Source organism: Oncorhynchus kisutch, unplaced genomic scaffold (genome assembly GCF_002021735.2).
Source record: "Oncorhynchus kisutch isolate 150728-3 unplaced genomic scaffold, Okis_V2 scaffold3992, whole genome shotgun sequence".
In the NCBI taxonomy this organism is placed as follows: Eukaryota; Metazoa; Chordata; class Actinopteri; order Salmoniformes; family Salmonidae; genus Oncorhynchus; species Oncorhynchus kisutch.
The window spans coordinates 150,814-162,438 of record NW_022265937.1 but is presented as its reverse complement, the minus strand read 5'-3'; the positions used below and the strand labels follow the sequence as shown (position 1 = coordinate 162,438).

The 11,625-nt window shown below is 43.8% G+C and overlaps 2 protein-coding genes across 2 annotated transcripts in view; one reads left to right on the top strand and one right to left on the bottom strand.

Annotated features, from left to right (window-relative positions):
- The first annotated feature begins 1,494 nt into the window (after window positions 1–1,494).
- Window positions 1,495–7,705, top strand: LOC109885689 (zinc finger protein 585A-like). The gene is made up of 3 exons (XM_020477510.2): window positions 1,495–1,605; window positions 2,134–2,993; window positions 3,296–7,705. The coding sequence occupies exons 2-3, from the start codon at window positions 2,406–2,408 to the stop codon at window positions 5,987–5,989; spliced, it is 3,282 nt and encodes a 1,093-aa protein (XP_020333099.2). The 5' UTR covers window positions 1,495–1,605; window positions 2,134–2,405; the 3' UTR covers window positions 5,990–7,705.
- A 1,168-nt stretch (window positions 7,706–8,873) lies between these two features.
- Window positions 8,874–11,625, bottom strand: part of LOC109883572 (poly(A)-specific ribonuclease PARN-like) — a 30,259-nt gene continuing 27,507 nt past the window's right edge. The window contains exon 26 of the mRNA XM_031821546.1: window positions 8,874–11,207. Coding sequence (XP_031677406.1) covers window positions 11,161–11,207 — 47 coding nt within the window. The 3' untranslated portion in view covers window positions 8,874–11,160. The remainder of the gene's footprint in view (window positions 11,208–11,625) is intronic.

Sequence of the window (11,625 nt, the reverse complement as noted above, 5' to 3'; positions counted from 1 at the left end):
TTTGTTTGGCATATTTTATCATCTCAAACAAAGCTATTTATCAGACTCACATATTTTTAAAACACCCCATTCAAAGGTGGTTGAAAACCAGGAAGTGAACGTGAGCAAAACCAAACCTCATTTACCACAAATGTTTTTTGTACTAATTGTGTATATATATATAAAAAAAAAGGGAAATTACAAGGTTGTAATGTAATTTTAAGGATGATTAAATTAAAATTGTAAAACAAATTGTAATACGTTGTAAAACAACATATTAGTAAAGAATTCTTTAAAATATGCTCTACCAGGTGGTTGAGTTGCCCATTAAAGGAATGCTATTAAGTCAAAACTGGTGATAATGGGACAACGGAGAAATATCGTTATGGGATGTTTTTGTCTGTGCAAAGTTCAAAAATACTTTCAAATCCAAATATTTACAGTCTCCCTGTTATCTTCAGTATGTTTCACAATATCATTCAGTACATGTAAATTTTACTGGTAATCTAAGCAATTATAAGCATATACAGTGCATTCGGAAAGTATTCAGACCCCTCGATTTTCTCCACATTGTGTTACATTACAGCCTTATTATAAAATTGATTAAATTAATAGTTTTCCTTATCAATCTACACACAATACCCCATATTGACTAAGCAAAAACAGAAATACAGTATTTACATACGTATTAAGACCCTTTGCTATGAGACTCTAAATTGAGTTTGTGTGCTGTTTCCTGTTTCCATTGCTCATCCGTCAGATGTATCTACAACTTGATTGGAGTCCACCTGTGGTCACAAGGTGGATTGGGGAAGGGAACCAAAAAATGTCTGCAGCACTGAAGGTCCCCAAGAACACAGTGGCCTCCATCATTCTTAAATGGAAGAAGTTTGGAACCACCAAGACTCTTCTTAGAGCTGGCCGTCCAGCCAAACTGAGAAATTGGGGGAGAAGGGCGTTGGTCAGGGAGGTGACAAAGGAACCTGATGGTCACTCTGACAGAGCTCCAGAGTTCCTCTGTGGAAGATGGGAGAAACTTTCAGAAGGACAACCATCTCTGGAGCACTCTGCTAAATCAGGCCTTTATGGTGGAGTGGCCAGACAGAAGCAGCTCCTCAGTAAAAAGTCACATGACAGACAAAAGTCAACGAGATTCTCTTGTCTGATGAAACCAAGAATGAACTCTTTGGCTTAAATGCCAAGTATTACGCCTGGAGGAAACCTGGCACCATCCCTAAGGTGAAGCATGAGGGTGGCAGCATCATGCTGTGGGCAAGTTTTTCAGCGGCAGTGACTGGTAGACTAGTCAGGCTCGAGGCAAAGTACAGGGAGATCCTTGATGAAAACCTGCTCCAGAGCACTCATGAGCTCAGACTGGGGCGAAGGTTCACCTTCCAACCGGGCAACGACCCTGAGCACACAGCCAAGACAACGCAGGAGTGGTCCTAGTACCCCTGTTTGAGAACCACTGCTCTCCTCTCATGTCATGTCCTTTCTCAGCCTCCGTACTTTGTTGTCCCCGCCCCTTTGTTTCTTTTCTCCTCGAACGTGAACAGGTCGCGTTTGAAAAGCTAGCCAATATTACACTGCTAAATACAGGGAAATATTTTTTCTTAAATCGAGCTGGTAAGTTAAGTATTAGGTATCTACCAACAGTCATAAAGGTCGTCTAAACGTTGTAATTAGTTGATAGGTTTGCATAACGGTTAGCTTGGCTAGCTACCTGCTGTTTAGCTTGGTAGCTAGCTAGCTAATTGGTCCTGCTAACTAATTTGAAGCTGTGCTCAAATTGAGTCGATATAATAATACAAGCATTGTTTTCTGCTGACTGGTAGCTACATGCAGAACGATTGTAGCTATGCATAATCAATTAGTTACTGTTGTACTTGATGTTCCTCTTTTCTTAGCCCGTTAGCTAGCGGAATAATACTTCCGGGTTGGATCCTTCAAAATAAAATCCCTCATGGGAACATTGAAATGTCATTAAATCGGTAAATAAATGTGTCACTGATATTGTTCTATTAACTAAAGATACAAATTCATTATACAAAAGGTAAATATTTGACACACTTGACAAAAATAGAATCGAAATATACATGTAGATATTGAATGGTACAAACAGTTGTTTCACTCCATATCCTCCTATGTACACAGGTGACCATACAAGATCTGGTGTTATGAGACTCCAGTTCTAGAAGACTTGTGAATAAACACAGCCCTCTTGGCACACACTGATTGAATCGGCGTTGTTTTCACATCATTTTAATTCAATTACTTTGAACCAACATGGAATAGACCTTGAATTGACGTCTGTGCCCAGCGGGAGGAGAGACACCTCAAACTTGTGACAGCTCCATTCAATAACTAGGTTTATTTATTATTGCTGTTTTTTTTGTACCAAGAAACATTCTAACTCGACAGACAATATGAGTCAAAAGAAGGGAACATTGATGGATGAAATCGAAAAGAGTTTATGGAATTTAACGGAGGACAATTTACGCTCCCTTTGTGAACGTTATGGCCAAGATGCATCCGAAGTTAAAGGAATCGATCACCGCTCGTTGCGGCGTAAAGTCATGGAGGAAATGTGGGACAATACGGATTCAATGAAATCAGAGGAGCAGGGAATGTCTTGGTTAATCCAACTGAAAGAGGACATCAGAAGGATGCTGGAGGATGCTAGTGGTGCACCCGTGAGTCCCAGCAAAGCCGATGAAGATGATCCTGTAGACTGCGATCGAGAATGGAATGGAGAGGGAGGGGCTGGGTTACCTAGCAACATGTTGGAGGTGGAGCCCATGAGTCCCAGCCAATCTGATGATGATAATGACGCTGCAGACTGTGACGCAGGGGACACGGATTGGTTGCCTAACAATGGGCTGGAGGCAGAGTCCACGAGTCCCAGCCAGTCCGATGATTGTGATGCTGCAGACTGCGATGAAGAATTGGACAGGGAGGTCAGGGATGGGCTGGAGGTGGAGTTATCTCCAGAGAAGCATACACCAGAGCAGAAGGTGAATATTTATTTTCCCAGTCAGAAAGTGAGTATTTATTTTTCACAGTCAGAAAGTGAGTATTTATTTTTCACAGTCAGAAAGTGAGTATTTAGTTTGTTTCTCAATTGCTTTCATTGATTTCTCAACAACTTATGCAAGGCTTTGGGAGAATATTGGTTGTTCTTCCTCTTAGACTTTCTCCTTTATTGAGAAGGATGAGGTTGAGTAATCAAGGTACTGAAAGACATCAAAGTTCATTGAGAGGCAGGAGAATGGGTTTCCCATCCTGATTAATTAAGTCTTTTTTTTCTGATTTCTAGGACAAACGTCACCCACCGAAGACCCTGTGTCGTGCCTCTCCCGGTACCGCCTTAATTTGGGGTCTGAAGAGGGTGTCTGTGCAGCTGATGGACTGCAGGAAAACACCAGGGCAGAAAACCTCCAAGAAAACCAACTCCTGTGCTCAGTGTGGGAAGAGTTTTGCCACAAAAGACATTCTGGAGCGACATCTGCTAACTCACACTGGAGAGAAACAGAAAAATATATGCGCTGAATGTGGAAAAATATTCAGTACATTTTCCAGCCTTACCAGGCATCTGAAAACTCATACTGGAGAGAAATGTCATGTTTCTGAAACCACATGCTCTGAATGCAGAAAGACATTCAGTACACATTCCAGTCTTAGGAGACATCTGCTAACTCACACTGGAGAGAAACCGTACGTTTGCCCTCGTTGTAAGAAAGGTTTCAATGATCCAGGAAACTTGAAGAAACACCTTAGGAGAGCTCACCCAGGAGATAAGTTGGGTGTGGAGAGGCTCTACCGTGAACCGTGTCCTCACTGTGGGGAGAAGTTTCCCACAAAGAAGGCTTTGGAGGAGCACCTGGTAACCCACACAGGAGAGAAACCTCACCAGTGCTCTGACTGCGGGAAGGGATTCAAGGAATTGTCTAGTCTTAAGAGGCATCTGAGAACTCATACTGGGGAGAAACCATACATTTGCCCTCGTTGTGGCAAGCCTTTTAATGATCCAGGAAACTTGAAGAAACACATGAAAAGAACTCACTCCGGAGAACATTCCAAAGAGAAACCTTCCAAAAACAATGTTGGTTCTTCAGAACAGGAGGAGACCGTAAAGAAGCCAGTCCTTCATCCATGTTCTCACTGTGGGAAGAAGTTGTCAACCAAGACAAGACTAAAGATTCACCTGAAGACCCACACTGTAGAGAAATCTCACATCTGCCCCGACTGCGGGAAGAGCTTTGCTTTCCGTCCCTCCTTGACCAAACATCAGAAACTTAGTCATTCAGAGCACGGAGGAGTGAAACGGCACGAATGTTCAGTGTGTGGGAAAGTCTTTAATCAACCAGGAGCCTTGAGGTCCCATCAAAGAACCCACACTGGAGAGAAACCCCACCTCTGTGCTGACTGTGGGAAGAGTTTCTCTTTTCAGTCATCTCTGAAAAGACATCAGGCACTTCACGCAGCAGGTAGTGCGAAGCCCCACATGTGCTCTGTCTGTGGGAAAGGCTTTAGAGATTCTGGATACTTAATAAAACATCAAGCCATCCATTCGGAAGAGAAACCTCACCTCTGTTCTGATTGTGGAAAGACTTTTGCATCCTTATTTACCTTAACGAATCATTCCAAATTGCATCGTTTAAACAGAGACCAATTCCAATGCCCTGAATGCAAGCGCCATTTCCCAACAAAGGAAAGGCTGACAAGCCACCAGAGAACGCATACCGGGGAGAAACCATTTCGCTGCTCCCAATGCCACAAACGCTTCTCTCACTCAAGTAGTTATCAAAGGCACCTTCGTATGCACACTGGGGAGAAACCCTTCATTTGCCCCCTTTGCGGGAAGCAATTTAACGACTCTTCGAATCTTAGAACACATGTTAGAAGACATAAAGGAGAGAAGGTAGGCAAGACACAGGTCTCTGAGCCATGCCCTCAATGTGGGAAGAGGCTGGCTTCTAAGGCAGGGTTAGAGACGCACCTGCGGACCCACACTGGAGAGAAACCTCACCTCTGCGCCGACTGCGGCAAGAGCTTCGGCTTCCACTCAGCTTTGAGAAGACATCAGAAAACGCAGCACGGAGAGCAAGTAGCGAAGCCGCACGTCTGCTCTGTCTGTGGAAAAGGTTTTATGGAATCTGGAGCGCTGAAGAAACATGTGGTGACTCACGAGGAGAAACAGCACCTTTGCCCCGACTGCGGGAAGACCTTCAGGGTGGTTCAGGCCTTGTCAAATCATCAGAGAACCAAGCATCAAAAAACGAACAAGGAAGTAAGAGAGAAGAATCCGTTCCTGTGCCTTACTTGCGGCCAGGAATTCAATTCAAAGCATAGATTGGTAATCCACGAGCGAAAGCACACAGGAGAGAAGCCTTACCAATGCTCCCATTGCGACAAACGCTTCACTGAGAAGTCATACATGAAACGTCACCAGACGGTGCACACGGGAGATAAACCTTTCCAATGCTCCGTCTGCGACATGAAGTTTTCGCATGGTGCATCTTTAATACGGCACCGGCTAATACACTCAGGTGAGAAACCGTACCACTGCACTTACTGTGACAAGAGTTTCTCTCAGTCAAATACGCTGAAAACACACATACTAACGCACACCGGAGAGAAACCGTACCAGTGCCCCGACTGCGGGAAGCGTTTCACTGAAAAGAAAGCCATGAAGAAACACCAGCGCAACACACACGGAACAGAGACACACAGCAACACACACGGGTCAGGGGCACACAACTCTGCTTTCTCTTTGCCTGGTAAAAAACAGAGATTGAGTCAAGACCGGAGCCCTCGAGCAAAGCCGTACCAATGCCCTGACTGTGGCAAGTGTTTCTCAGAGAAAAGAGCTCTTACGAAACACCAGAAGACACACCGGAGAGACAGCGCCCCCTATTGGTCCGGTATACTGCAGCGATGGAGTCAAGACCCGCAACACTCTAATACTGACTCAGACTCTGACCAAGACCAAGACTGGACCTCTTTATAAAGACTCAGACCAAGACTGGACCTCTTTATAAAGACTCAGACCAAGACTGGACCTCTTTATAAAGACTCAGACCAAGACTGGACCTCTTTATAAAGACTCAGACCAAGACTGGACCTCTTTATAAAGACTCAGACCAAGACTCAAGAGACTCAGACCTCTTTATAAAGACTCAGACCAAGCCTGGACCTCTTTTTAAAGACTCAGACCAAGACTGGAGAGACTCAGACCTCTTTATAAAGACTCAGACAGGGCCTCAGTATTGACCCCCAGTCAGATGAGCCCAGGACCTCGTTTAAACAGGGCAGATAGGATTGTGTTGTCTTGTTTTGGCCAGCAGTTCTTCAGGCTTTTCCCCTTCTTCACACTGTCAACCTTCAGTATGCGAATTCTGCTTTAATTAAAGCAATTTTGTTCCGTTGTGTGTTGTATTGAGACTTTTCTCAATTATATAACATAATATATATATTTTTTAAAAGAGTAATTGCACCAAGAGCATGAGAAGATCATTCTTTCAACCAAAGATAATTTGGTTGAAAACACCAAGATGATGATGATCAACACTCCATCTTCGGTATAAACAAGCTGAGGGATGGGAATGGGGGGAAAACAACCTCAAATTCATAGACATGGCAACAGAAAGCTGAGGGATGGGAATGGGGGGAAAACAACCTCAAATTCATAGACATGGCAACAGAAAGCTGAGGGATGGGAATGGGGGGAAAACAACCTCAAATTCATAGGCATGGCAACAGAAAGCTGCCCATAGCATTTTACACAGCTACCGTTTACAACCATTGGATTTAAAAATGGATTCATTTATTGATTGACTGTTCTTTGTCCTTCAAGATAACATTTCCACAACTCTTTAGTTACACACCAAGAAACAAGACAATTAGAAACAAGCGCCCATCCACCACACACATACCTAAGAGACTCAATGAATTAATAGTATATTGACATGTTTCACAGTTGTGTATAGCAAAAAACAAATTGGGTTTAAATTTTTTGGACTCTATTTCGATCAGATCCACTTTAGTGGTGTCGGAGGGAGTACTGCGTTAGAGCTGTCAAATCCATAAGCGTCTCCTGGCATTATACCTCAAGCGGACATTGCAATCGGTTTTGCACAGTCACAGAAATCCCACGCAGCCCTTGGAACACTGAAATGTGATGTGATCTACAGCCAGTTGAATGATTTTTAAATCTGAGTGTATTCTTTCTATGTATAGTCGACAGCTCCAACAGTTCCCTCTCAGAAGCCACCAAAACATCTGCTATGTCGGTTGACGATCTCATTGAATCTAGGCCTAAGTGTCAAATACTTTGGCAGATGATATTGATGAATGTTGTGTGTGTTTCAAAAGGCTGTTTGAGTCTCATGGAAACCTTGACAGTAAACCTGTTTGAACTGAATGCTGATGTTGTAGTTTTTGTCTTCAGTTATTTGACTGTCTGGTCAGTGGAGAGTTTTACAGCAGAGCCAGAGATGATCAATATGGACATCAGGACGACCTGGCATGGTGACTCCTTGCTGTCCCCAGTCCACCTGGCCGTGCTGCTGCTCCAGTTTAAACAGTTCTGCCTGTGATTATTATGTTAATATTATTAAAATAAATGATAAATTCTTATTATTTATTGACTGGCCACCCCTCAGCCTGGTTCCTCTCTAGGTTTCTTCCTAGGTTTTGGCCTTTCTAGGGAGTTTTTCCTAGCCACCGTGCTTCTACACCTGCATTGCTTGCTGTTTGGGGTTTTAGGCTGGGTTTCTGTACAGCACTTTGAGATATCAGCTGATGTACGAAGGGATATATAAATACATTTGATTTGAATTTGACATGAAGCGTATTAATTGGAGGTGCAGTTAGATAATTATATACACGTCATTCAGACTAACACTGTCCAGATAAAATTGCTCCTGGCTTTCTAGCCTGAAGTGCCAGGCAGTTGTATAATTATATACATGTCATTCAGACTAACACTGTCCAGATATAATTGCTCCTGGCGTTCTAGCCTGAAGTGCCAGGCAGTTGTATAATTATATACATGTCATTCAGACTAACACTGTCCAGATATAATTGCTCCTGGCGTTCTAGCCTGAAGTGCCAGGCAGTTGTATAATTATATACATGTCATTCAGACTAACACTGTCCAGATATAATTGCTCCTGGCGTTCTAGCCTGAAGTGCCAGGCAGTTGTATAATTATATACATGTCATTCAGACTAACACTGTCCAGATATAATTGCTCCTGGCGTTCTAGCCTGAAATGCCAGGCAGTTGGGCGCTTTCATTGGCAACGACGTAAGAATCATTTAAATTGTGATCTGGTCTGCGCCAGCATATCCATGACCAGGGTTGGCACTTCACAGGCAAACTGACAAGACATTTAGAAAAAACATCTACAACTTCTAGAAATTGAAGGATAAACTGACTGGAGCTCATTTCTAATAAAAAACACATGATACCTTAAGGTTTGATTATAATTGTCAAGACGTAGGTGATGTGGATCTGTCTATACATGTTTGTGTTGGGGAAAAAAATACAAAAACTGAACAATAAGAAAACTCCTACACCGACAGCTGAGACATGACATTACTGTTCTGTATCCATGGCAACGTTACATCTCAGCCATCGTGTAGGATCTATTTAGTACTGCAACGTTGCCAAGGATATAGAACACTACTAAATAGATCCTACACCGACAGCTGAGATTCTGTATCCACGGCAACGTTACATCTCAGCCATCGCTGTCGGATCTATTTAGTACTGTTCTGTATCCACGGCAACGTTACATCTCAGCCGTCGCTGTCGGATCTATTTAGTACTGTAACGTTGCCATGGATACAGAACACTACTAAATAGATGAAAAAAGGAAAAACACTGGATTACTAAGAAACGTTCTTTAATTGTTCCTGTTCATAAGGAAATATTTGTTGCGACATTTTTCATACAAAAACAGCGTATTCTTTAACGTTGACACGTTTTGCATTGATACAATATTTGACACAGTTGCAAAGGGAGGACGTTTACAACGAGGGGAAAGTAAAGACCCCAAAAATAAAAGACATTTAAACGCCACAACAAAAAAGTCGTCCATACAAAAATAATAATGCCACTAGACTGTCTGTTGTAGGGAAAAGACCAACCACACCTCTTGTTGTTTCACAAAATGGCTCTCTATTCCCTTTCTAGTACACTGCACTACACAGGGCCCTATTCCCTAGTACACTGCACTACACAGGGCCCTATTCCCTAGTACACTGCACTACACAGGGCCCTATTCCCTAGTACACTGCACTACACAGGGCCCTATTCCCTAGTACACTGCACTACACAGGGCCCTATTCCCTAGTACACTGCACTACACAGGGCCCTATTCCCTAGGACACTGCACTACACAGGGAGCCATTTAGGACACTGCACTATACAGGGAGCCATTTAGGACACTGCACTATACAGGGAGCCATTTAGGACACTGCACTATACAGGGAGCCATTTAGGACACTGCACTATACAGGGAGCCATTTAGGACACTGCACTATACAGGGAGCCATTTAGGACACTGCACTATACAGGGAGCCATTTAGGACACACCATTAGAGAAGGTTCTAGCAGGATCTATAAAATGAGGGGAGGGGCTTGACCTTTATACATATTTCTTTTAAAAAGGAAGTTATTTAAACTATATTTAAAATCCTACTACAGCACCAGGACAGTGTTACACTGGCATCAGTCCAGTGGCATTGGGGAGGGGGGAGGGGAGGGCTACAGCACCAGGACAGTGTTACACTAGCATCAGTCCAGTGGCATTGGGGAGGGGGGAGGAGAGGGCTACAGCACCAGGACAGTGTTACACTAGCATCAGTCCAGTGGCATTGGGGAGGGGGGAGGAGAGGGCTACAGCACCAGGACAGTGTTACACTAGCATCAGTCCAGTGGCATTGGGGAGGGGGGGGGGGGGGGGGGTTTAAGAGACACTTAATGATGGTTCACGATGAACGGGTCACGGAGGCAACATTTTTTTACGGTTAAAACTAAACCGGTTTGGCACCAGTAACAGACACAGTGAGGGGAAAGATTTCAGACTCGGTGACAGTAACTAGGAGGTCGTGGAACAACGAGCCTGGCCTGGTGTTCAGGATGATACAACGTAGAAAATACACACACCACACCATGAAACGATTCCCTCTTCTATAGGACAAAGACACGCATCAAATCTAGATAGTGTATTTCTAGATGAATATACTATAAACGTTGATACTCATGGAACACAGACCCTGGCTGTGAACCAAATGGCCCCCATCCCCCTATATAGAGCACTAGTTTTGACCAGAGCGCTATAGACCCTGGTTAAGAGTAGTGGAACAGAGATCAGGCTGTGAACCAAATGGCCCCCATCCCCCTATATAGAGCACTAGTTTTGACCAGAGCGATATAGACCCTGGTTAAGAGTAGTGGAACAGAGATCAGGCTGTGAACCAAATGGCCCCCATCCCCCTATATAGAGCACTAGTTTTGACCAGAGCGATATAGACCCTGGTTAAGAGTAGTGGAACAGAGATCAAGCTGCCATTTCAGAGCCTGGTGGGTTAGGCGAGTAGAGCCTGGGTGTGAGTTCTCTCTCTCTCTGTACTGAACAGCTGTCAGTAGCGCCACAACATGCAGAGTGGTAACTACCTAATCCATCACGATACAGGGGATTTATCAATCAATCAGAAATGAAAAACAGTGCGAGCAACAACAAAAAAAGCAGTGAAAAAAATATTTGGGACACAACAATCCATAGTGCACTACTTTGAACCAGAGCTCTATTGGCCGTAGTTAAAAGTAGTGTACTATATACGGATTAGGGTGCCATTTGGGACATATCCATAGTGCACTACTTTGAACCAGAGCTCTATTGGCCGTAGTTAAAAGTAGTGTACTATATACGGATTAGGGTGCCATTTGGGACCGTTTTTTTCTTTCCTAAAGAATATCCTGCTATACCACATGCTGCGGACTCCTATCATCATGATTTATGGCTTCGTTTCTCTCAGCCAGTCAGATAAGTGCAGCTGGTTGAAACTTCAGGCCTCGTTCCAAACCCGGTCCTAGGGGGTAGGAGTCAAGTGGCCAGGGGTAGGAAGTAGGAACCCAGGTGGTAAGGAGCCAGGATCTCGGGTTCCATCGCTACCAGACCTGAGGTACGTCGAACAGAGTAGACGTCGTCTCTGCACCTAGAGGGAGGGAAAGACGAGAGAGACAGTTCCCAGTCAGTCAACCTGAGGAACACCACTGGTGTTTCGTTGTCCTGGTGATGATACGGACCACTGTTCCAATATAGAGCAGATAGCAAACGCACAGCCAAGCTGTTAGGTTCCAACTTATCAGGGTCTGGCACCAGAGGATGTTCCCTCCACAGATAAATTCGACTATTTAGTGATTTTGAAATAATTTAGACAGTTCGACTTCCTCCAGATAAATCAAGACCCGAAGTTCTTATTACTGGAGCCGAAAACAAGAGAAAATCTGGCCACACATTTTGAATTCACCAGCAGTAAAGGAACCTTGATATAAGAGATATCCTTTTTATTTTTAATCCTTTTTATTACCAGCAGGCTTGACTGCTGTAATGCTCTCCTGTCTGGTCGACCC